This window comes from Macrobrachium nipponense, chromosome 11, assembly GCF_015104395.2.
Source record: "Macrobrachium nipponense isolate FS-2020 chromosome 11, ASM1510439v2, whole genome shotgun sequence".
Classification (NCBI taxonomy): domain Eukaryota; kingdom Metazoa; phylum Arthropoda; class Malacostraca; order Decapoda; family Palaemonidae; genus Macrobrachium; species Macrobrachium nipponense.
In genome coordinates, this window is record NC_061087.1 from 30,163,765 (window position 1) to 30,191,264 (window position 27,500).

General features: G+C 37.6%; 1 protein-coding gene across 1 annotated transcript in view; it reads left to right on the forward strand.

The window, feature by feature from the left end:
* The window catches only part of LOC135202989 (GTP-binding protein Rhes-like), a 93,139-nt gene that overhangs the window by 31,669 nt on the left and 33,970 nt on the right, over positions 1 to 27,500 (forward strand). Inside the window, exon 2 of the mRNA XM_064232572.1 lies at positions 16,703 to 17,282. Coding sequence (XP_064088642.1) covers positions 16,954 to 17,282 — 329 coding nt within the window. The 5' untranslated portion in view covers positions 16,703 to 16,953. The remainder of the gene's footprint in view (positions 1 to 16,702; positions 17,283 to 27,500) is intronic.

Here is a 27,500-nt window from a genome sequence, read left to right on the forward strand (position 1 = left end):
ATGATAAGACTGTCTGATTTGTACATACCAGGGCTCAAATTTAAAAGTTTTCCAGAATAAGTCTTTATAAAAGCAGATTCAATTATATTCCTACTAATATAATCATTACAAAATAAAATCTCTTTTGCCTCTGTCCAATCAATCGCATGGTTAACATTACTAAGGTGAATAAAAAGGGCACTAGAAGTCTGTCCTGTTCTAACTGAATATTTATGTTGATTTAATCTTGTAGATTTTTTTTTTTATTATTTTTTTTTTATTTATTTATTTATTTATTTATTTTTTATGTATTTCATATTGACAATATTGTTCAATCAGTTATCTTTGTTTATTGGTGTTTTAAGTATGTTGTTAGTGCCGTTATTATTGTTACTATTCATAATTGTGAGTTCAGTTGTTTTATAAAAAACTGGTTGGCATAGTCAGTGTTTTTCTCTTCTGTAAGTAATTGGGTCATTGGGCAATTACTTTTTTTCTTTTGACTTGTTGGGGTGTTAAGCGGTTGGGTAATCTGGACGAATGCTGTTTCTGTTTGTAATGGCCTTATTGTACATACATATACAATTATTTTCCACTTTGCTTTTGTGAGAGCTTTCTTGCTCAATATTTTTTACGTTTTGTATTACTTTGTGCCCCGAAGATGTGGTAAATACACGAAAGTACTTGGCACTCTGTCTTTTCATTTTTAAAAATTTTCCCTGTGGCTTTTGCTGATATATATATATATATATATATATATATATATATATATATATATATATATATATATATATAAATTCAAGGGTCAACTCATAAACGACAAGTAGACATAAACGGACAAAGGAAAAAATAAAAAATAATAAAAAAACTAAAATAAGAAATTATAATAAAAATAAGATATGAAATAATAAAAAAATGATAAAGAAAAACAGACGACAGACGCAAGGAATGAACGCAGGATATATTAGACAATCACACCTGAACCCTAATTGAGAAGGTTGTGGGGGCAGGGGGGGGGGGGAGAGAGAGAGAGATGGGAGGAGGGGTAGTGTATACGTTATATTGGAAAAGATGACCTGAGATGATGACATTTCTAAGAAACACAGAGAGAGAGAGAGAGAGAGAGAGAGAGAGAGAGAGAGAGAGAGAGAGAGAGATGTAATTGAATTGAAGAAGTGTCAGTCTTGGAAACTAATGGAAAGGTGAAGGATATTAGGTAGGCCTGGGACGGTCTATAGGTGGCTGATTGACGGTCTTTTATATATATATATATATATATATATATATGTGTGTGTGTGTGTGTGTGTGTGTGTGTATATATATATATATATATATATATATATATATATATATATATATATATATATATATCTTGTCTTGCTATGGCTATGCATCTTTAATTTTGCTTACTTTTCGCTTTCTCGGGGAGTAAAAAGCCTACAAACTATGTTGTTGTTGTTGTTGGGGCGGGTGGGGGGGGGGGAGGGGAGGGGGGGGGGAAAGTAGGAAAGGTCTATTGAAGAGCCTAAAAAAAGTGTTTCGTGTTGAGTTAAAGATACAGGAATTTTAGGAAAGGATATTTATGGTCTATTTATTGGAACGAAAATTTAAAAAATGATGTGCATATCAAACCATAGAGAAAAATTATTTATAATAAAATACAACGTATTGATTTTAATTCTCTTTGGTGAAACAACGCTCTATCTGACCGCAGATTTCAGCACGCGACCCGAGTAGGCTGGAGGTTGGACCACTCCTTGTTTACTAACCTCCTAGGCTTTCCAAAACGATATTTCACAGCCGACCTCAGGTTAACCGGAACACTCACTCCTTCCTCTTGAACATAATATTCCTATCTATTTCAACCTCCACTCTGTTCCATCATCTATAAATTGGATCAATAACCCTGCCTATCACAATCTATAGCTTCTATAACTGCTTCTATTGGTGTCATTAATGAGTCCTCTCTATACCTGAACCTGTGCACACGTATAGCAAATGTTTTTGTTATTTTTTTTTTAATATTTACCTCACTTTGCTTTTTTGTGTATGTGTTTGCGTTTGAGTAATTGTGATAGGGTATGACGTAACATAGTATAATTTAACACTGTTACTTAATATAACGTCAATAAGTTATGTTAAACAATTAAATGTCAAGGTTATCACTATGCTAAGCTACTACATTGATTAGAATCAGATATACCGAGATCTAAGCTTACCTAGAGAGAGAGAGAGAGAGAGAGAGAGAGAGAGAGAGAGAGCGCATGTTAGTATCTATCCATACCTAATGGAAATAACCCATAAATATGAGTTCACCGCAGTAACCCCATAAGAGAGAGAGAGAGAGAGAGAGAGAGAGAGAGAGAGAGAGAGAGAGAGAGAGAGAGTCTCCTCGCCCCTTTCAATAATATAGCGGAAGAAAGATCACATTGCTAGTTCTGAAGAACTCCGTATATTCCCTCCAAAGTGCTTAAGTCATTGTTATGAAATCATCTGCTCTCAAGGTCGATTTTTCTTCTTCTTCTCCTCAAGCCTTTGAGAGAAGAGCCGATACCTGAAGTGGAATAAGCTAGCTTCTCTCTCTCTTTCTCTCTCTCTCATTCTAAGTTTGCACCGAGGAAGCTACGAGTATATATATGTAAGACTGTTACCGAAACGAGTTACGTAGCAGTTCAAACCCAGGTCCTTCAAATATACTCGTGGGTCGTACGAGTTTCGAAACAGCTCATACGAGTTGATCTTGAAAGCGTCTCGAAGCAGTTTTTATGAGTTACGAAGCATCTCAAACACGTTTCAAAGCATTTCAAACGAGTTTTAAAGCATCCCATACGCGTTACGAAGCATCTCAAACGCCTTTCGAAGTATCTCACAAGCTTTACGCTACCCAGAAGCAATTCGCATCACAAATAATAATAATAATAATAATAATAATAATAAGTCTCGAGTTCTTGGGATCACAGCTATAGACTGTTCAGGTTGGTTCATTTCATAATGTTTTTGTCTGTCTGTCTGTTTAAAAGGGAAGTAGTACGTGAGTGTTCATTTTTATTCCTAGTTTATATGAATTCACCAAAATAATTGCAAGGACTTTTCATCACTGGAATGTCTTGTATCATTGCAAGGGCCTTGTGTCATTGCAAAGACCTTGAATCATTGCAGAGACATTGCACCACTGGAATGACCTTGTACCATTGCAAGAACCTTGTACCATTGCAAGAACCTCGTATCATTGCAATGACGTTGTACCATTGGGATGACCTTGTACCATTGCAAGAACCTTTTAGCATTACGCAGACCTTGTACCATTATTGGACAGGACTTTTACCATGGCAAGGATATTACCACGAACAATGCCCCTGATTACAGAAGTCCCACTTGTGCTCTGAACAACTTTAATGACCTGCCTTCACAAAGAGTGACTCTAACATTGAGGCTGAAGAAGAAAAAAACAACCTTCATAACTGAGGGAAGAAATGGAAAAGCAATTATGCCTTCTGATCCCACCCAGAACTCCCAAAAGGGCCCAAGGGTATACCGGCAGATGAGAGACACCCAAAGATGCTGGGCGTGATAAAAGTTGACGTTCGAAGGCCCACTCGGATCTAACTTTCTTCTTCTTCTTCTTCTTCTTCTTCTTCTTCTTTCTTCTTCTTCTTCTTCTTGGGGGAAAAATTGTCCTCCCCTTAATTAGCGAACTCAGTCCTCTTCATCCCACTTAATTGATTTGAAATCCGGTACCGTTCGGAAATGGAAAAAAAAAATAAAAGGAAAAAATAAAAAAAATAAGATTGGACGGGGCGAAATATGATGTGTGTGACTGTTCTCGCCTTGTCAGAATTTCTAGGTTCCAGGAGGAAATGGGCATCTGTTTATATATATATATACACACATATATATATATATATATATATATATATATATATATATATATATATATATATATATATATATATACACTACCTGGCAGGGCTTGGTGATGAGCAACCATACGCCGGCATTGTTTGAACCAAAATATCACCATCATTTTTATCATAGAAGAAAAGTAGGAGCATATTTGGAATCCACTTGAAAAGTTCGATCAAAATAGCATTTTCTTAGCATGGCCGAATATCCGGATCGAAACGGCACCCGGCTAAAACCATTCCCCTATAAATTCTACATTCAGGGTCCAACTTTGCTTCAATTCGGTCCAGTAGTTTTACTGACTATAGCGAACATACATACATATATACATAGATAGTGCGACTGTCAGCTTTATATATAAGATATGTTTATACACATGTATATATGTATATATATATATATATATATATATATATATATATATATATATATATATATATATATATATTGGCAGTACCCTTGCATACCACAATGTAAAGCAAACTCCTCCAGCTCCAAACGTAAAAAAATAGTCATGTTTTTCGCTCCGAGGAACTACGAAGAACTAGAAGTTAATGTCGGTCGTAACTTCAAAGAGATATTCGCCACTGAAACGAACCTACGACGAATTGAATAAACCAAAGGAGAAGAGGAGGAGGGAAATAACCAAAAGCCGGGAAAGTACTTTAGATACGAAAAAAAGGAAAAAAAGAAAACTTTGTGTATAAAAAATGAGTTTCTGCCGATAAAGATGATTTTTATAATCATCAGATTCCTGATGATTCAAATATAGTTTTTTATTTTATTTATTTCTTTTTTTTTATTTTTTCCATCCAAGTTGTGGGGGGTAGGAAAGGTCTACGGAAGAGCCTAAAAAGGTCTAAAAAAGGTGTTTTGCGCTGAGTTAAAGATACAGGAATGATAGGTTATCATATTTATGATTTATTTATTAGAATAAATATGTAAAAAATAAGTAGCATACAGAATACGTATTTCTAATAAAATATAGCCTATTTTTTTTTAATTTTCGATAGTGAAACAAATCTCTGTTTGACTGTAGAATTTAGCGCTTTTTAATTTTCAATAAATTACGAATATAATGTTGATAACTTACGTATTAGGGGAAAATCTTGCACGCGTCCCCGATGAAGCTGGAGGTCTGATCACGCCTTGTTCAATTCTCGAACCACGAAAACAAATTTCGAAACTGAGATACAAATACAGAAGCCAGGATGAGCTGATTTTATATCTCATTAGCATAATACCATTTTTTCTCTCTCTCTTTAATTTAGCTCATTAGCATATTACAAGAGCCTTCAGTCTCTTTCTGGGTCGTAAGAATACCGGATTATTGTGGTTGCAAAGAGAGAGAGAGAGAGAGAGAGAGAGAGAGAGAGAGAGAGAGAGAGAGAGAGAGAGAGAAAGACCTCAATTTGCCTCAAGTACAGATTAGACTGTCTTGTCGGATCGTTTCTGTCTGTGAATTACGTACGAGAGAGAGAGAGAGAGAGATATCAATTTGCCTCAAGTACAAATTAAATTGTATTATTGTATCGTGACTGTTTGTAAATTACTTACGCACGAGAGAGAGAGAGAGAGAGAGAGAGAGAGAGAGAGAGAGAGAGAGAGAGAGAGAGAGAGCTCTATTTGCCTTAAGTACAAATTAGTCTGTCTTGTCGGATCGGTTCTGTCTGTGAATTACGTACGAGAGAGAGAGAGAGAGAGAGAGAGAGAGAGAGAGAGAGAGAGAGAGAGAGAGAGAGAGAGACCTCGACCAGTCAATAATAATTTGTGAAATACTGAAATTGTTGTTATCGATCCTGTTTGTAAATTGTGTGCGTCAGTGAGAGAGAGAGAGAGAGAGAGAGAGAGAGAGAGAGAGAGAGTACTTATTATGGATGAGACGTCGGTATTCGCCAACATGGATTCCTTATGCTTATGCGGTTTCCGTTGATCCTGTGGATTCACGAGAGAGAGAGAGAGAGAGAGAGAGAGAGAGAGAGAGAGAGAGAGAAGCATGTATGGCGAGCGTTATCTTCTTGTTTGTTCAAGCGTGTTTTCTTGTTGATATAAGATATATATATAATTGTCATTTTTTTTTCAAAATTATTTTCATTTACTTTTAAATTGATTTTTATATAGAATTTTCATCTTCGGTAAATAATTCTAATAATGCAAAAAAATAAAAAAAAAAAAAAAAATAAAAAATGCGCACAACTGTCTTCGGCGCAATCAAGATTTCCGCACTGTCGCTACAGCGTCTAATCTTTCCGTGGTCTCGGTATGACGCTGTACGAACCGCGGCCCGTGAAACTTTAACGACGGCCTGATGGTGGCCTGTGCTATATCGTTGCCAGATGCGCGATCATGGTTAACTTTAACGATAAATAGAAACTACTGATGCTAGAGGGCTGCAATTTGGTATGTTTGATGATTGGAGGGTGCATGATCAACATACCAATTTGCAGCCCTCTAGCCTCAGTAGATTTTAAGAAAAGTAAGAAGTGATGAAATAGCAGTTGATCAGTACTGCAACAATCTCTGTAAAATACCAATATAAATATTGTCTCCTAATTTGCATATACACAAGATTCCGAAGTTACCAACGTATACCGAGTGTCGTCTCCCTTAATTGGATTTTAAAAAATAAACGGTAAACTGAAAATCGACAGAACACGGACAAAATAAAAAAAGATATATAAAAAATAACTCTAAAAGTCTGTCTCTCCTAATGAGTCATTTTTAAAATCCAGCTGAATAGAGGACAGCTGTTTAAAGAAACTCTCTCTCTCTCTCTCTCTCTCTCTCTCTCTCTCTCTCTCTCTCTCTCTCTCTCTCTCTCAACCTAGACAGGAGAGGGAAGCGTTCTTGAAATCAAAGTAATTTCGCGTCATTTTCTATAAAATAATTTATTTTGAGTTTTACACATAAACCGGGGCACCTTTTTTCACTTCAGATTTCCGGGAAAGTTGGTCTTATTACAAAAAAAGGTTAATGAGTGAAAATACACACATACACACACACACACACACACACACACACACACACACACACACATATATATATATATATATATATACTATATATAATATAATATATATATATATATATAAATACCGGAATTGTTGGTACACGGCCCTGCCTCTGTTCAGTTGATCTGAATATGGAATTAAGGCCAAATGCCAAGCACTGGGACCTGTGAAGTCATTCAGCACTGAAACGGAAACTGACTGTAGAGAGTTTGAAAGGCACTATCCCCATACCGTCTGTTGAAGTAGTGTGGCTGACGCAATGCTGATGAGAGCTACTTGAACTCTGTAAGTAGTAAGCACAATTGGTTTATCCCTGAATTACCAATTAAACTCGTAAAATGAACGCTCCGAAGTTTCCTCTGCGCAATAGAGTTTTCTGTACAGCATATAATGCAGTGTTGCGTTGACAGACGTACGATTATGGCTAACTTTAACCTTGAATAAGATCAAAACTACAGAGGCTAGAGGGCTGCAAATTGGTATCTTGGTCATCCACCCTCCAATCATCAAACATACCAAATTGCAGCTCTCTAGCCTCAGCAGTTTTTAAGATCTGAGGGCGGACGGGAAAAGTGCGGACGAACAGACAGGCAATAAAATCAAAACTACTGAGGCTAGAGGGCTGCAATTTGGTATGTTCGATGATTGGAGGTTGGATGACCAACATACGAATTTGCAGCCCTCTAACCTCGGTAGTGTTTAAGATCTGAGGGCGGACAGAAAAAGCCATCCCAATAGCTAAACAGAAAACTACAAAGAATGATTTCACGCAGATGGAGGCCTGGAATATTATTATCCTTTCAGCCTCTACCGAAAATAATACAATCATTCGTCAGTGTCAGAATAATCTAGGAGACTTTCTCCCCTCGAAGATTTTTTTTTTTTTTTTTTTTTTTTTGACGTCACACGAACCTCTGGATCACAACTGGTTATGAATTATGAAAAAAAAAAAAAAAAAACAATTGAAGTATCTGGACTGTTTACGTCTTCTGGCGAGTGTAAACACCCTGTTTATTGTTTGTCTTATGGGATCCAATACCAAAGGTGAACATTGTGACCCCGCCAGAGAGAGAGAGAGAGAGAGAGAGAGAGAGAGAGAGAGAGAGAGAGAGAGAGAGAGAGAGAAGTTCTCTGATGGGATTCGAAACCATTATGAAGAACCCACGAGAGTGTTTTGAAGATCCTATATAAGTGCTTTGAAGGCGAGATGGTGTCTTGGGCAGAAGGAGCGTAAATTATATCTTCCCCAAAAATGATTAATATGATAATTATTTGAATTGTGAATACATTTGCATACGAGAATATATCTCTCGACTTCTTTGGGAATGAGTCGCTTCTCTTCAGTCCGTTTTATTTGGGAATAAAGCTTTTAAGTTTTCCCGTCTGTCTTAGCTGGGAATAAAGCTTAATTTTCACGTTTTATTTTAGTTCAGAAATAAAGCTTAGTTTCCCGTCAACATTAAGTTTAGTCTTTACATCTATTTTGTGGAAAAATGCTTAGTTTTCACATCTATTTTGGGAAAATGAAGCTTACTCTTCATATCTATGTTTTGGTGAAATAAAGCTTACTTTTCACATCTATTTTGGGGGAATAAATCTTAGTTTTGAAATATATTTTTGGGAAATAAAGCTTACTTTTCACATCTATTTCGAGGAAATAAAGCTTAGTTTTCCCAGCCTACTTCAGTTAAGCTTAAACCTAGTTTTCTCGTCCATTTGAGTGTCGAGAATAAATCTAAATTTGCAGACTATCTATTCTTAACAGCTTAATTTCTATCTATTTCATTCCAGTCTATTCTATGTAGTTGCTGACAAAACAAACGCGTAATTCGTGTGTGTATATATATATATATATATATATATATATATATATATATATATATATATATATACACATAAGGTTTATCCCTAATTTTATACCTCAACAGTTCCCAGATAATTAGTGATTTGTTATGCTAGCAGTTCTATATAAATAAAGTTATTGTCAGTGATATTTATTTTTTTGGGGGGGTTTTGGTTTAGATAAAAGTCAATGAATAGAAACCAATCTTATACAAAAATCTGAAATCAATTAACGGCTCTGACGGGGAATAATTACCACGGGCATAACATAACAAACGAATGACCTCTGTAATTGTATTCACTAAAGGTGATATTGACATTTTGAATTAAAATTCTTATTCATAGCTACTTCTTTGTTGGCAGAGTATGATAGCTTTGCTATCGTTAGCAAAGTCAGGTTAATTTTTTGCTACTAGTCGCATGTGGACTCTCTCTCTCTCTCTCTCTCTCTCTCTCTCTCTCTCTCTCTCTCTCTCTGTCTCTCTTTACCATGAATGGTTTATCGTATCTGTCCTTTTTTTTCCATTAATAAAATAAACCATTTGTCACTTTCTCAGTGGCTTTAATTGTAATGCAAAGTATCTCTCTCTCTCTCTCTCTCTCTCTCTCTCTCTCTCTCTCTCTCTCTTAAAGAAGGTATCTTTCCCTCTTGATGTTCCTCTTTGGCTCTCTGTCAATCCTCTTATGGCAAATTAATCTCTCTCTCTCTCTCTCTCTCTCTCTCTCTCTCTCTCTCTCATTTCATTATTAAGACCAGAGGACGAGAACAGGACGCGTTCGAATTACAGGTACTATATTTCAAAGGGGGGAGCGTGGGGGCGGGTGAGACTGTGCCGGAAGTACCCCCTACCCCAGGGGTCACCTGTCAATGACATTCACTTAACAGGACTGATAGGTGAGCTTTCCCCGGACGGGGGGGAGGTATGGGGGAGAAGGAGGAACCGTCATATAGGCTAAGCGAGAAAACTTAATCTAACAATAGTGATATATATTTTTTTTATAATAAATCACTATCAAATTTAATACACGATTATTGACGAACATCTGTGAATATCCTATTAAGGATTACGACTGCAACGTCGTACGGAAATCAATCAATCAAGCGTTTTATATTTAATTTTACTTGATTCTTAAAGTGAAGAATGATCTTAGCAGAGTTGTGAGATGGTATACACACATACACATATATGTATAGGCCTTCGTACTGTATATTCATTGCCATATATATATATACTATATATATATATATATATATATATATATATATATATATATATATATATATACAAATGTACTGTACATAAATTCATATTATATATATATATATATATATATATATATATATATATACTAAGGTACTGTATATAAATACATATTATATATATATGTATATATATATATATACATTACATATCTATATCTATAATATATATACATATATATACACAACATATGTATGCATATATATAATACATTAAAAAAACAACCAACCTATACTACCATCAAAGAGCCCAATATTTCACCAAAAATAAGTAAATAAATAAGTGAATAAAAAGTCCAGACAAGGTGAGAACGAAAAGCCCCCTCTCTCTCTCTCTCTACCTTCCCTAAAACAGAATGACGAGAAGGAGACAGTATGTAACAGTCCCTTCGTCAGATCAATATCCAACAGCGTTCCTGCAGAGCTACCAAAAGCTCTATTCTTCTTCTTCTCCTTCTTCTTCTTCTTCTTCTTCACTGTTCCCAATCATCTTGGTCTTTTCACGGACTGATTGGTCGTTTGTCGGCCTCGCTTTGTGATTGCTGGTGTTGTTAGAGTGTCTGCTGGCGTGAGTAAATGATGATATTGGGGCGTTATTGTGATTTTTATTTTCATTAATTATAGGCATAGGGCTAGACACGGCCGTCAGGCTCTGGCAAATGCAGATGATCGATAGACTCATAACATGAGACTAATATATACAAGAAGAACCTTTCTGTTTTAGAATTATTAATAATAATAATAATAATAATAATAATAATAATAATAATGTTATTAATAATAATAGTAATATAAACGAAAGTCATAAATCACCGATTTCTCAAACATTTGAGCCATGGAGGCTTCTATAGACTCATAACTTGAGGCTAATCGGTGTGGCAATGCTTCAGAAATATACACAAGGAGGGCGTCTCTAGTTTAGAATTAATAATAATAATAATAATAATAATAATAATAATAATAATAATAATAATAATAATATAATAGTAATAATAATAATAATAATAATAATAATACAAACGAAAGTCATCAATCACCGATTTCTCAAACATCTGAGCCATCGAGGCTTCCAAAAGCAAGCTCGTACTAGTGCAGCCTCGTGCGTATCACACCATTTCCGTCCGCAATCCGGTTGTTCGTTCGAGTAATCACCACGACGTGATCTTCATAAAAGATCCCGAAAACGCGAACAAGGATACTCCTAGTCTCCTATTTGTCAGTCGCAGGCAGCACGAGATGCGTCCTCTTGCGTCCTGTTTTCGTCTTAAACGTGGTTGTCGGGTTTCCTGTTCAACATCGGTCTAGGCCAAAAAGCACAACAGTGTGGCAGATTGCAATGGAGGATAAAATGGCCTCCCGTGGCTCATTTCTGCCCGGGAAGCATTTCCTCATTATAGACAGCTTGCATTTCTGCTCGCTGTTGTTTGGTTTAGGTGGCATAACCCAGGAGGAATGAATGGGGGGTATCCTGTTTAGCGTCAAATTTCGACAATTCCTCAACCTGCTATTCAAGTATTATAGTCTCGTCATTGTAGTCTCGCTCATTTTTACCATCATTAAATAGCTTATGCGTCGCACCAAGGTTGCAGTGTGAATGGTTTAACATACTAGAGTAAAATCTGGAGTTTCTGACGAAAGATGGCTGTATAGAATCATAAGGTCTAGCTTCTCCCAAAGGAATTAAAGCTTGTTTTTTGTTTTCTTTTCGTAAGGATGTTTTCTGTCAATCTCTGCTGCGCCATCGCTTCGACCTCCGGACCCCTTCTCCTCCTCCCCTCCTCCTCCTCCTCCTCCTTCTTTTTCTTTCGATAAATCAACACGTTCATTTCCTCATTATGGTGACCTTCGTTCTACGCTCTACAGTGACTGACAATACATTTCATCCAAGGCGTTTGTAGGAGCACATAGACACCTTACAAATGAATTATTCTGTCTCGCATTTTAAAACGTATTTTCTAAATAACTTGGGATTTAGGAAACGTATAAAAGCATTATCTTTACGCTGATGAAGATGTCATTAACGTACACAGTTGAAGTTCGCTTCAAGATGAAAGAAAATGCACAAAAAATATCAGTGCTATTTCATGACTAACCTCTCGGCTTGACCTTTCTGATGAAGTATTCTTTGACCTTTCTGATGACGTATTTGAGCTTCTTGATGACGAATCTTTCTACTTTGCTTCTCTCATTAGCCTAAAGGCGTCAGTGACCCTCTCTTTGGTAGCCATGACAATGGATAACTTACGATCAATCCGTCTAATTGGTCTGTGCTGTTCTAGGATGTAGTGTGAACCTCTCTCTCTCTCTCTCTCTCTCTCTCTCTCTTTGGTGATGAATGATTCATTTCCTTGAGCATGTTTTTGTAGATTTCATTCACAGAGAATTTTTGGTGAAGAGGAGTAGACTTATAGGCATATATTCCAATTAGTGGTTGGTTAATCAAAATTGATGATAATATGGGTTATCATTATCTTCATCGTCATCATTATCATTAGCCATATAACTATCATTGTCAATAATTAAGATAATGCAAGAGTCATTCACGTTAACGAACCGTTTTCTAAACATTAATCTTGCAAGATGATTCCCCAGGCAACAAGAGAGGAAACCTTACACCCACAGTCTATTGTTTGTTACTCTTAGCCGCTAGTATTATGTCTAAATGTCTAAAAGACGAATTGTTAAATAAAAAAGGCTAGGAGCGAATAAACGACGAACACAGCTAATGAATAATAAACATGACAAGGCCAAACAACGACCAAACGACAAGAGAGATATACCTAGACCTAGTGTCTAAACTACGCCGAATATCTGTAAAGACTTAGCCGCAATTTCATGCCTAAAAGACGAACTGAGAGACGATATAAATACTTCGTCAAATCAAAAAAGCTAGGAGAGAACAAAGGACGAACACAGCGAACGAACATAAACACGACAAGGCCAAACAGCCGAAAGACCAAACAGTAATAGCCATGACCGCACCAATGACTAACCGGCTGGACAGGACACGGAGCCGTAGACTCATAGTTGAGGTTATAAAGGTTAATGATGTGTGTTTGTGTCTGTGCAAGGGTTGGGGGTTTTGGGGGGGTTGGGTAGGGGGAAGCTAGAGAGAATTGCCCGCACCCCAAGGATGCTGGGATGGGAATAGGGGAGGGGGGAGATTCTCTTTCACAGGTGGGTTAGGGTAGGTTAGTCTAGGTCTAGGATGTGGTCCTGTGTTTTATTTTTTTAGCTGTGATTATTATTATTATTATTATTATTATTATTATTATTATTATTATTATTATTATTATTATGCAGTCTAGTTTTATATAAACCTATTATTTGATATCATCCAGACCCTAGTTTTATATAAACCAATCACATAAAATAATTCAGATGCCATGTCAATTTAAAAACCGCGAAAACAACAATAATTAATAACAAGCAAAACTTCGGCTCAATCCAGTTTTCTGCACAGCGTATAATGCTGTATGACCCACGGCCCATGAGGCTCTCAGTCACGCCCCTTATTTTAACCTTAAATAAAATAAAAAAAATACCGAAGCTAGAGGACTGCAATTTGGTACGTTTGATGATTGGAGGGTGCGTGACCTACGTACCTATTTGCAGCCCTCAAGCCTCAGTAGATTCTAAGAACTGAAACATGGAAGAAAAAAAGTCACTGAAAACCAATAAAGCTTCTAGAGACTATAGAAAAGCCCATTTAATCATTCAGGCCTCCTCCTCCTCCTCCTCCTCCTCTTCCCCGCTTAGACTCAAGGAGGTCTCCCGATGACGTCACTACCGACGTGAAATATCCAATATGGAGGGACGGAAGAGGCTTCCAGAGGAGATGAGCCTATCGACAAAGAGACCTCGTAGAATATGAGGTAGATAAGTAGATGGGCGAGTAGATAGGAAGCTAGATAGATAGACGAAGTACCCGAGAAAGGCACAGAGAGGTTGGTATAGACGAAAGGATAGATAGACGAGCATAAATAACTGATAAATGGAGTGGGGTTTAACCGAGAGAGAATGACATCAGGTATACATTGGATAGAATGAGAGAGAGAACGAAATTTTATTTTAGGAGAAATTGCTACAACTGGAGAGAGAGAGAGAGAGAGAGAGAGAGAGAGAGAGAGAGAGAGAGAGAGAGAGAGAGAGAGCTAAAGACTGGGGAAATCCGATCAGCACCGCGTGAAAGGGCAAACCACGCTATTAATTATTTGAATAACCATTTATTCAGGAATCACCCATCCTGGTTGGTGAAGTTCTAGGAATTATTATGGGGGGGGGGGGGGGGGGGGGGGGGGGGGGGGGGGGGGGGGGGGGGGAGGAGGATGAGGAATGGCTACCAAGGCACAGAGGGGGAGGGGGGCGGGCACGAGGGCATAAATCACATCATGAATCCGAGACCACTCAGGGCCCCGGAGAAAGCGACAGTGATCAAGAACAGTGAGCTTCTTAGTACTAAGGGATATCCTAGACGCCCGCTTACAGCGGGTCTTCAGGGGCACACTGTGGACGGTATCGGCTCTGTATATAGCTCTTCGTTCTCTTAGTTTTAACCGGTTTCTTTCCGTTTTTTAAAATTCTACAACTTGCTCCCGTGTGAGTCTAGCTATGGGCGTTATTGATCTGGTTCAACTAATCTATAGGCCTATGAACATTAGCCACATTTTCCCTTGTGCTGTTGTTAAATTAAACTGTCCTTATGCCAGCACGTGCTTTCATCCGTGCAAGCAGCCGTAGCAAGCAACAGACAAAGAAACAAGCAAAAAAGAAGGTTTCTTATAAGCAACACCACCAAGCGATTGATACCAGGACGATGGCACCAGGCACAGAGTTGTACATTTATTAACCTAATCTATAGGTCTATCAACAATAGCTAAATTTTCCCTTGTGCTGTTGTTAAATCAAATTGTCCTTATGCCAGCACGTGCTTGCAGTCGTAGCAAGGAACAGACAAAGAAACAAGCAAAAAAGAACGCGTTTCTTATAAGCAACAACACCAAACGCTTGATGCCAGGACGATGGCACCAAACAGAGGTATACATTGAATGCCTTTTTTCTTTCATCTCTTATCGGTCAGGGGCTCTTACTCGAGCGTGAATTAAGGTATTATCCCTCGGGTATCACCGGGGTATCACCAATCATCGTCTTGTCTAAGGATATTCTCGAGTGCCACCTCAGAAAAGAGCGATAGTGTTTAGACTAGATAGAGCATCGGTCTAGTGTCGTTTTTCGCGGGCCCGTTCGACTGACGATTCAATCTTCTTCTTCTTTCAATTCTCCTTCTTCTTCTTCTCTGTTTATTGTGACTTATGTTACGTCTCTAGGCTCTGATAGTCTTATCTTTTTTATATATTTTTCCTTCATGAGTCTACCAATTTCTTGACCAGTCTATTCTTTACAGACTCAAGTTGTAGCTATCAAGTTTCGCTCTACAGATGTTGAGTCTAGGAATCTGTATTAAATCATATATTTGTGAGGTCAGTTTTTAGTTTTCTGTATAAAGAAAACTACTGAGATGGCTATTTGTCTGTCCGTCCGCACTTTTTCTTTCCGCCTTCAAATCTTAAAAACTGCTGCTAATTGGTATGTTGATCATCCTCCCTCCAATCATCTAACGTACCAAATTGCCGCCCTCTAGTCTCAGTACTTTTTTTTTATTATTATTATTTATAGTTAAAGTTAGATAGCATTTTCAACTTGTACTTTAGAGGCTTATTCGACTACTAATTCAGCCCTGCGATGAAGAGAGAGAGAGAGAGAGAGAGAGAGAGAGAGAGAGAGAGAGAGAGAGAGAGAGAGGGCAGGACTCTCCAGCCCTCTCTGCAAAGACTTCCGACCCTAACTTAATGTGTTATTGGCGGCCTTTAAACTGATTACCTGGTTGACTATCGAGGGAACACACGGCTGGCTCTCTCTCTCTCTCTCTCTCCTCTCACGGCCTTGACGAAGACAATACTACAAGCTTCTCACGCGCTAGCGTAGAAACACATGTATGCAAATATACGACGCCAGGACTTGCATCTTGATGATGATGATAATGATGATGTGCCGTTGCAAAGCGCGCTGCCTTTAAGCCACACACTTCCTGGCTCGCTAACGAGGAAGAAGAAGAAGGAGAGGAAGACGACAATAACAACAATAACAACAACAATCTGTGAAATGAAAGATGGCTGGGGTCAAGGTTTAGGAGGAATTGTGGGGGCAGGGGGGATCTTCCTATAGGAATCTGGGTTTATTTCCTGGAAAATGGGTTCTATGGAAAAAAAATCGCTTTTTGATCTATTATGATTTACCATCAGACACGACAGATGATTAGAAGTAAAAGTTATTCTGAAGTGTGTATGAATGTATGTATTATATATGCAGGTTCTTTATGCCTTAGATATAAAGACGAAATATATATGTGTATAATATATATATATATATATATATATATATATATATATATATATATATATATATATATATATATATATATTGGCAATTGAAGCTGTTTCAGCTTTAGATATTTTGATAAAATCTATATTTTACGTGTAGTTTTTAAGTTTGAATATTTTTAAATGGTCAATGAAGTATTGTACTAAAATTGACTGGGGTATGGTACTAAATAGTAAATGAAAATGAAGTATTGATCACCTATATGTTATGGGTATCTTTGAAGTTTGAAAACTTGCAGTAATTTCTCTCTCCATTCTCTTTTCAGAACCATGAGAGATGTCATGAAGAAGACGAAGTCGAAGAGGAAGGCAATCAATATAGAGAGTATAGCAAAATCCTTCCAGATATCCAGAGCCCTTAACCTCCTCCATTATGATTCCGAAAAGTAGACACGATCGTTCCAGCAAACGATGACTCCACCCAAGAGAACAGACTAAGACGTGAATTTTCAAAACAAAACGACAGAAACTCCCACTATGAATACCGAAACACGATACTAAAGCGAGACCAACAGCCATGTCTACCCAAAACAAATGGGAAACGATTCCAGAGGGTGATGCCCCCGAGAGCCCCAACCCCAACATGATCTCCGAAGTCGAGGAGGTGAGCACGCCCACCTGCGAGGTGGACGAAGGAGCAGCCTGCAACGGCTTCTGCAGGTCCAACAGCACCAAGGGCGACAGCAGCGGCGCGGGCGAGAGTGCCACCGAAGATGGCACCAAAGTTCCAGCGCCCTCGTCACTGCCGGTGGTGCCCAACAAAAATATGAAGCCTCCGGCCAAGAACTGCTTCAGGCTGGTCGTCCTGGGATCTTCCAGAGTCGGGAAGACCTCTTTGGTCTCCAGGTGAGTTGAGTCTGGAAGACTTTTTTTTTTTTTTTTTGGTAGTGAGTAGTCTTGAAGACATAATTGGTTTCCAGGTAAGTTAAGTATGGAAGACTCTTTGGATTCCAGGTGACCTGAACTGGGAAACATCATTGGTTTCCATGTGAGTTGAGTCTGGAAGTCCTCTTTGGATTCCAGGTGAGTCGAGTCTGGAAGTCCTCTTTGGTTTCCAGGTGAGTTGAGTCTGGAAGTCCTCTTTGGTTCCCAGGTGAGTTGAGTCTGGAAGAATCTTTGGTTTCCAGGTGAACTGAGTCTGGAAGTCCTCTTTAGATTTCAGGTGTGCTGAGTCTGGAAGACTTCTTTGTTTTCCAGGTGAGTTCAATCTGGAAGTCCTCTTTGATTTCCAGGTGAGTTGAGTTTGGAAGTCCTCTTTGGTTTCCAGGTGAATTGAGTCTGGAAGTCCTCTTTGGTTTCCAGGTGAGTTGAGTCTGGAAGACTCTTCGGTTCCCAGTTACTAAATATTTCTCGAAAAGTGAAATGAGATGCTTATATACTCTATCTCTCTGTCTCTCTCTCTCTCTGGCTCCATGTCTGCTATGTGTAATCCCCTTGCAACAACTCACCTTTAACCATTATAACTGACTAATCACAATTAAAAATTAAACTAGAATGACTCTCTCTATAGTGCCGAGCTCATTCCCCGAACATCAATAGTGATCATTACGAGAATCGCAGCATAGAATCATCAATACTGAATCCTGCGAACGGAATATTTCAACTTGCTTTGCATTAAGACGACACGACATGATTTGTGTCAAAGGCCTCGCGATTGAATTCTGGGAATTGGATGAAGCCAGATCATATATATACGTTTCCTGGAAGATCCAGAGAGTTTTTTGAAAACCTCCTGCTGGAAGGGAATCGCCCAGGAGATTTATGCTGGAAAAATGAATGAATGAAAGAAGGGTCATTAGTTTCCATAGTTTCAATAATTTCAAGAAAAAAGAAATAAAAAAACGTGGCTAGAGGATGTTCATTGTACCCTTTGGAAAATCATGACAAGAGACGTGTCTACAAAATGTTCATTGTATAGAGAATGTTCATTGTATTCGTCGGAAAATCATGAGAAAAAAACGTGTCTACAGAATGTCCATTGTATAGGGAATGTTCATTGTATTTTTCAGAGAAGCATGATGAAAGTCCTTCCTAGAGAATATTCATTATATTCTTCAGAAAATAATGACAAAAGATGCGTCTAGAGAATGTTCATTGTATAGTGTTCATTATATTCTTCAGAAAATAATGACAAAAGACCTCTCTAGAGAATATTTATTATATTCTTTGGAAAATAATGAAGAAAAACGTGTCTAGAAAATGTTCATTGTATTGAGATTGTTCATTATATTCTTCAGAAAATAATGACAAGAGACCTTTCTAGAGAATATTCATTATATTCTTCAGAAAATAATGACGAAAGACGCATCTAGAGAATGTTCATTGTAGTGAGAGTGTTCATTATATTCTTCAGAAAATAATAACAAAAGACGCGTCCATAGAATGTTCATAATATCCAGAAAATCCTGACAAAAAAAAAGTGCCTAGGGAATGTTCATTGTATTCTACACTATCCAGTAAAATTCATTATACTAATGCTTTCAATATCTCACTATCATTGTAAATAAAATGTTACGTATCAGCATCACTTTACAGATAGTGTCACACCCCGTATTTTATTTACTTTTTTTAAAACTGCCAATCGTACCTCGCTGGCTCATGGCTATGTATCGATTTTACTAGAGAGAGAGAGAGAGAGAGAGAGAGAGAGAGAGAGAGAGAGAGAGAGAGAGCAGCTCTCATCATGGACTGACTCCGGCTTAACACCAGTTTAGCTTAAATTATCAGTTGCAGTGGCTACGTAATACACGTATGCATACTCTCTACTCTCTCTCTCTCTCTCTCTCTCATACACTCTCTCTTTCTCCAAACACACACACACACACAAACACATGCATTTTTCTCTTTCTCTACCACACACACACACACACACTCACTTTCTCTCTCACACACACATACGCATTTATATCTCTCTCTCTCTTTCTCTCTCACACACACACACACTCTCACACATACACATCTCTCTCTCTCTCTCTCTCTCTCTCTCTCTCACACTCTCTCTCTCTCTCTCACATACACATCTCTCTCTCTCTCTCTCTCTCTCTCTCTCTCTCACAACTCACATACACATTGCTTTTCTCTCTCTCTCTCTCTCTCTCTCTCTCTCTCTCTCAAACACACACACCTCTCTCACGCATGCATACTCTCTCTCTCTCTCTCTCTCTCTCTCTCTCTCTCTCTCTTTACGACTTATTCCAGACCAAAAAATTTTACACTAATGCTTCACACCTTAATAAATGACTACAGTCCTCAATCAATTTCACCTATATGAGGTTTAGATCGATGTTTAACTTGATTTCCAATTACCGCTCGGTATTATTCTAAGCGACCTATTTTCGACTAATATCTGTTGACCTTTCTCTCAGTATGGGGGGGGGGGGGGTAGTGCCGTCAGCGCACCTCACGCTGTGAACTGTAGGCATTTATAATAGATTCTTCGCAACCCCTTTCATTCCTTTTACTGTACCTCCACTCGTATTATCATTCTTCCATCTTGCTGTACAAACTTCTTAGGCAGTTAGGATTTATGGTTGAACCTGCTTTGATGAGGTTTTCCGCCTGTTAAACCCCGGTTTCAAACTGCATATTCTCGTTTCCCCCTCAGCGATGAGTGACCTCAGAGGTCCCAGCGCTTGGCCTTTGGCCTAAACCCCATATACATTCTATTCCTGTTGACCTTCGTTTAGTAAATTGGAAAAAGTCGTCGACAGATGAAAGGAAAACTAACGTTGTTATTGACGCTTTTGTGAGTTTCCGGAAACAATCATTGAATTTCTTTCCGTTCGGTGTTGTTGTTGTTGCTGTAGACGAATAAACAGGAAAAGGATATTCTCTATATTATAGTTTTGACAGACTAAACTCTCTCTCTCTCTCTCTCTCTCTCTCTCTCTCTCTCTCTCTCTCTCTCTCAGAGATCGTGGGCGTGTTTGCATTGAACGTAGCGTTAATTTTTGTCCTTGTGTAAGTGTGTGTGTTTGTCTGCCCGTCAAGGTTTCGTCTGCTCTGGTACAAGCTGGTTCTCTCTCTCTTTCTCTCTCTCTCGAATGCCTTCAAATTCTATATAAAGCTTTTAAAACTAAAGAAAAAAAATTAACATCAATAGCAGAAACATCACCTTGAAATTTAAACAAAAAAAAACTCCTTTGCAACATCAACACGACTATCAAACAAATTACAATACCCAACAAATTTACAATAACGCGACTACACACAATCTAGCCTATCAATTAACGGGTATCGAGCACCGCGCCCCAGTCAATCGAGCTAATGGGAAACGTATGTAAATTAACTCGACTTCCGGTTCTGGGAGACCGGAAGTGATTTCGGCAGGTAATAAGGAAGCTTTTGGGAGCCGAAGATAAGGTAGTTTTCGCACGAAAGATTGAAGGTAAATGTTACCTAATATTATTATTATTGTTACTAGAAAACATATGAATACAGAAATCATGTACGATAAATTCGTAAAGCAACTAAGTCTACGGGCATAACCAGCCCCGTTTCAGGGAGTCCCTTCTCACCCTCACCCTCTTCGGAGGAGGGGTAGGGGGGAAAGGTAGGATGAAACCCCATTATAAACCATCTTAGGGGTTCCCACCATAACCCTGCCAAGTTTCATGCCCATCGGACCAGCCGTTTGGCCGTTACTGAATGACAGACGGACGGACAGACATAACGCCTGTTATAGTATTATTATTATTATTATTATTATTATTATTATTATTATTATTATATTAATGTGTTCATTAGGAAGGAGCAAGAAGAGGTAAAGGGAAATACAAAGAGAAGTGATCCAACTTATTGAAAAAGATTTCATAAATAATAAATTAAGAAATAGATAAAAAATAATAATTTAACAAATAGATAAAAATGTATTAAAATGTAAGAAGAATAACATTAGGGTAGAAATGCATTTACATGATAAATTCTATCACAGGCCAAAGAATAGTAGTTTTTATCGAAAAGGATTAACTTCATAAAGTGTAGGATTAACTTCTTAAAAAGAAAGGATTTACTTCATAAAGTGAAGAATTAACTTCGCAAAATGAAGAACAAACTTCATAAAATGAAGGATTAACCTCATAAAGTGCAGAACTTCACTAAGTGAGGGATTAACTTCATAAAAGTGGAGGACTAACTTCATAAAGTGAAGGATTAACTTCATAAAGAGAAGGATTAACTTCATAAAATGAAGGATTAACTTGTAAAGTGTAGGATTAAACTTCATAAAGTGAAGGATTAACTTAACAAAACGAAGAACTAACTTCATAAATTGAAGGATTTACTTCACACAGTGAAGAACTTCACAAAGTGAATGATTAACTTCATAAAATGAAGGATTAACTTCATGAATTGAAGTCCTAACTTCATAGTGTACGATTAACTTCATAAAAGTGAAGGATTAACTTCATGAAGTGAAGGATAAGAAGTCAGTAGCCTGTTAATCGAAGATAATATGTATCAGTCACAAATAATAATTTGCAATTTTTTTTTATTGCAACTTTTTTTATTCCAGTGTGAAAAAAAAAAAACTTTGCTTACAACAAAAAAAGGGCCTTCACATATCGATGAAAATTAAATATATTTCATTCTTTTGGAATAAACAACGCTAAAATCCAACTAAATGCAACAGAAAATATTAAAAAGTGAAATCATTCGTTTTCACAAACGTATAAATATATTTATATGGAGCCCTCACTCTACAGCGGTTAAACTTCCCAAACCATTAAAATAGCCAGCCAGCAATACTGGAATGAAATCACTTGGGGTCTGAGGCACTCACAGAATTAATCCCCCTCCCCCCCACCCCTCGCCCCCACAGGGTACGAAATCCCCGCTTCCGCCCCATTTGCTTAATCACCATTTGCAACAGTTCAAGATTTTCCCTTTAGCTCATGGGGGCATTAGCGGTGGCTGGTTTTTGTTCGGAAATATCTGTAATTTTCCCTCCATTATTGGTGGGTTCTGGTGATAATTCCCTACGGATTGTAGGGACGATTCCTTACGGATGCTGGTGATAATTCCCTGCGGATTGTAGGGACAATTCTCTACGGATTGTAGGGACAATTCCCCACGGATCCTGGTGATAATTCCCTGGTTAACGGCCAACAAAAGACGTCCCCAAGGACACAGGCGTTTAAGAAATCCCATGCCTGGACTGCGACCAATCTTACATCAGTTTTACAGGAAAATCGCTTCCCCAGAGATTAATACAACATAAACGGTCAGTTAGGTATGGACAACAGAACTCGGCTATTTCAACCATGTAAAAGAACATAACCACAGAATAAACTGGAATTTGTCACGTATGATTTATAGCAGCAACTGTCGGTAGAAGAGTCAGATGATAGAATCGGCCTTGATCAAACAGACAGGTAATGAACATCTCAAAGGGCGCATGGGATTCAGATGTCATTGATAAAGTTTTCCTTCAACCAACGCTTAAGATGATTAACAAAGGATTATCAGTGGGAGTGACCTAAATTGGCTTAACTATGGATGGATCTCTTGATATAAATATCACCTTTTCTGTAATTTTTCTCATTCATCTACCATGAAAGGAGAGACAGCAGTCTCTGAAATATAGTATTTTCTCTCCTTTTATTAGTTACTATTATTAAATATATATAATCATCCATATATATATATATATTAGTATATAATAATATATATATATATATATATATATATATATATATACATATATATATATCATATAATATTATAATATATATATATATATATATATATATATATATCAACTAATATATAATATATATATATATATATTCCAGCAGCGTCTTTATAAGAGTAGGTAATATGGCTCATTCTTTTAAATGCTCCAATTAGCAATTCATTATCTTCTGAAATACAATTATGCTTAAAACAATACAACCCTTTGCGTACTAGAACTCTCCATCTGCTCCCTGCAAATCCCCTAGACTCGAAAGCTATTAATCAGAGGCAGAAAAACAAGAAATAAACGCATCTACAACCAACGTTTCATAAAGCATTAAAGGAGATACGTTTGATAGAACCAAGGTATAACAGCACTCAGCTAGGTGAGCTTTAATACTGGGATTGCCTGTCTTGATCACTTTTTAGTTTTCTGTACAACAACACTATTGAGATGGTTTTATGTCTGTCTGCCCTCAGATCTTAAAAACTACTGAGGTTAGAGGGCTGCAAATTGGTATGTTGATCATCCACCCTCCAATCATCAAACGTACCAAATTGCAGCCCTCTAGTCTCAGTAGTTTTCATCTTATTCAAGTTTAAAGTTAGCCATGATTGTGCGTCTGAACAACACAAGCCACCAGCGGGCTATGGCTGAATGCTTCATGGGCAGCAGCTGAGTTTCTTCGAAACTCTCAGCTTTGGCACATTTTTTTACTTGGTTTTTAATTTTTTTAAATTGTTTTTTTATTTTGTTTTCTGGAAGGCGAACTCAGTGAGTTATAAATATAATGAACCTACATATTTTGATGATGATCTTTGTGATAATACTTAAGAAGATGGAACAATGAAAATATAACATATTATTGCCATAAGTTCTCGAGAAAAGGATAGGCGTTGTTATTTTTATTTATGTAAAGTGGGTCAAGAATGTCAAAAGAACAGACATTACATTTTCCCAAAGCATTGATATATATATATATATATATATATATATATATATATATATATATATATATATATATATTACATTTCCAGCGACCCCTCCCTGTCCAAAGGACCCAAGAGAAACGACAAAACAAATGGAAAACAAGAGAGAAAATATGACAAACCACGACAGGTACGAAATCAACTTCCGTAAACTGTACACAAAAAATAAATAATAAAAAAAAAAAAACATAACACTGTCAAACGGCCTGACCTTTACTTCCTCCCTGTTTCTCTCCCTATCTCCCTCCCTCAGGAGGACCAGAGACCCCTCCCCCTCCGAAGACCCTCTCCTTTAATGTGACACGCCCCTTTTTTTTGCATTCCCATTTCGTCGTGAGAGTTCCGGCGTGCTGAGTCTTCCTCGTTGGGGAAAAAGCGCAGAGCATTACGGAATTGTACGATATCGATGTTCTTTTTTTTTCTTTCTTTTTTTCAGTGTTTTTTGTTTCCAAGGTGAGACACATACACCTGGGATTTAATTACGGAGATGGATTTTGAAAAGGACTCACGGAGAGAGAGAGGAGAGAGAGAGAGACAGAGAGAGAGAGAGAGAGAGAAGAGGATGAGAGAGAGAGAGAGAGAGAGAGAAATATGAATCTGAATTAGAATATATATATATATATATATATATATATATATATATATATACATATATATATATATATATTACATACATCACAGAGAGAAAAATACGATTCCTGAAATTGAATATTTTATAGTATATATAATATATAATATATATATATTACATATATATATATATATATATACACACACACACATATATATATATATATATGAATAACTTGATCACGAAGTATATAAAACGTGATGCTATGTATAAATAAAGGTTTTTGCCATGGCAAAACCTTTATATATATAGATACCATATTATAATATATATATATATATACATATATATATATATATATATATGAGAAGAGAGAGAGAGAGAGAGAGAGAGAGAGAGAGAGAGAGAGAGAGATGATTACGAAAACGAAGAGAGAGTGAGAGAGAGGCACACACATGATTTTGAAATTGAAAAAGAATAATGGTACATTAGGACAGAGAGAGAGAGAGAGAGAGAGAGAGAAGAGAGAGAAGAGATCCGATCCTTCCAAAACAAGAAACATCCCATCTGAACTCCTGACTTCACATCCTTTGAAAGCACATTTTAATTTCAGCCAAGTTTTTTTTTGTTTTTTTAAGCTGACGGTAAGAATCCGCAGCTGATATCGCCGAAGCCCTCATCTCGCGTCTGATTGGCCGAGCCACTCGTGATTGGCCAGCAGAATGAGCCTCAGCCAATCACGACGTGCGTCATTAATATCGGCTGTGGAATTTTACCGCCAACTATAAAAAATACCTTATTCTCCTTTCGTTTGATTTAAATGTTTACGAAAGGGAAACGTAGAAAGAGAGGAGGAGAGAATGATAAGGGGGAGGAGGAGGAGGAGGAAGAGGAGAAGAAGAAACTGCAACAATGTCATACCATAGGTTTCTGAACTCCTCCTTCTCCTTTCTTAATAGATAGGTAAGACGTCTAATCCCCCTCCCCCCTTCCCTCCCTCCAACCCCAATTCTCTCATTCTACTCCCCCTCCTCCCTCATTCCCTTTCCCTCTGCCCCCCCTCTCCTTAATGGATTGCTGATAAATGACCTCGAAGAGACTTAATGTAATTGCTGGGGAGGGCAGTCGATATCTTGCCGTATTGCCTCTCATTGATTGTCTGTCTGTCTGTCTGTATGTCTGTCTGTTCCCAGACGCTCCTGTTCCCATCTATGCCCATCTGAAGGATTCTTTCTTTTGTCTTTTTTTATCTTTAGATTCGAGATGTTGCTGTTTTTTTGTTTATTTTTTAGTTTTCTGAAAAGTAAACTATTGTCCGTCCGCACTTTTTCTGTGCGTCCTCGGATCTTAAAAGCTACTAGGACTTGAGGGCTGCAAATTGGTATGTTGATCATCCACCCTCCAATCATCAAACGTACCAAATAACAACCCTCTAGCCTCAGTAGTTTTTATTTTATTTAAGGTCAAAGTTAGCATTAATCGTGTATCTGACAACGATGTAGGCCAGGCCACCACCGGGCGGTGGTTAAAGATTCACGGGTCGAGGCTCGTACAGCATGAAACCTAGACCACCGAAAGATAGATCTACATTTGGTGCCCTTAATTATACTTATTTTTTACTTATTTGTCTCTCCAGGGTATTCTGAGGCTGTTTATCACTATCATTATCTTCCACAAAATCTCTTGCCGGGGTAGATGTGAATTCGCGATCTTCCTCTGTGAGTCAGGTTTTCGTCTGTATCTCCTTTACATGATTCTCTAAGACTTCCTTTCATTCCTCGTCCTGCTGCATCCATTTCTATTATTATTCCATCGTCTCTTGACAAGAGCAGACCATCTCAGTCTCTGAGGTCCCAGTCTGCTCTGTAAGATCTCTCTGCCACACTCCAGCCAAGAATCTTGGTGTTTTTGTTGTTTCTAGTGGCGAAAGAAATGTAAAAACTTTATTTAGAATTCGTGTTAGAGTGTGGTTATAGGATTCTGATTAAGTATTTCCAGAGAGGCCACTGATAAAATGAACCAGCACTCCCTACCTTTCTGTTACTTCTTTCGAAAGAACACTGTAATATTTTTCGGAAGCTTGAATTTCAAGTCAGTGGCCCCTTTTGTGGGCTCGTTCCACATGAATAGAGTTCATCTTGTGAATATAATAATAACATAAGGATTGATTAAGCCACCATAAGACGCTAGAAGCTGTTCAAGAGGCCTAATCAATTCGCAGACAGGATTAGATTGTCAATTTAAATCGTGAGTTAAAGGTATATATTTATTTCACAGATATGTTGGAAACGGGAGACCTGAATACCTAAGTATCAGAGTATCAGATGTAACTGGAAAGTCCTCTGTAGGAAAGCAAAAAAGCAAGATATATATATATATATATATATATATATATATATATATATATATATATATATACAGTAAGTCCCACGTCTCCAAGATCTCATTGAACATGCAGCCTCTAAAGTGAGCTGTATAGACTCTCATCATTAATATGACTAATACCAATTTCTCAGTTGGAGATTGCCCAACTACAACCAAATTGCTCTGCCCTGCAAATGAAACCTTCCAGTGCACAGCTGTTAATCAGGAACCGCGAAAACGATAGTGACTGATGATGAACCTGCAATGAGCTTTTTGGGGTGAATAAAATGTTGTCAACAAGTTCCACAAATTTTGTGTGAATCAAATGTTGTCAACAAGTTCCAGGCTTTAATAAAACATGTTGGTGTGTCTGGTATGTTATTTCTAATACGTTCATTTTGAAAAAATGGTCGTCAACTTCAGCTGACGAGAGAAAGGGCACGCAAAAAATCATGGTTTCCATCTCA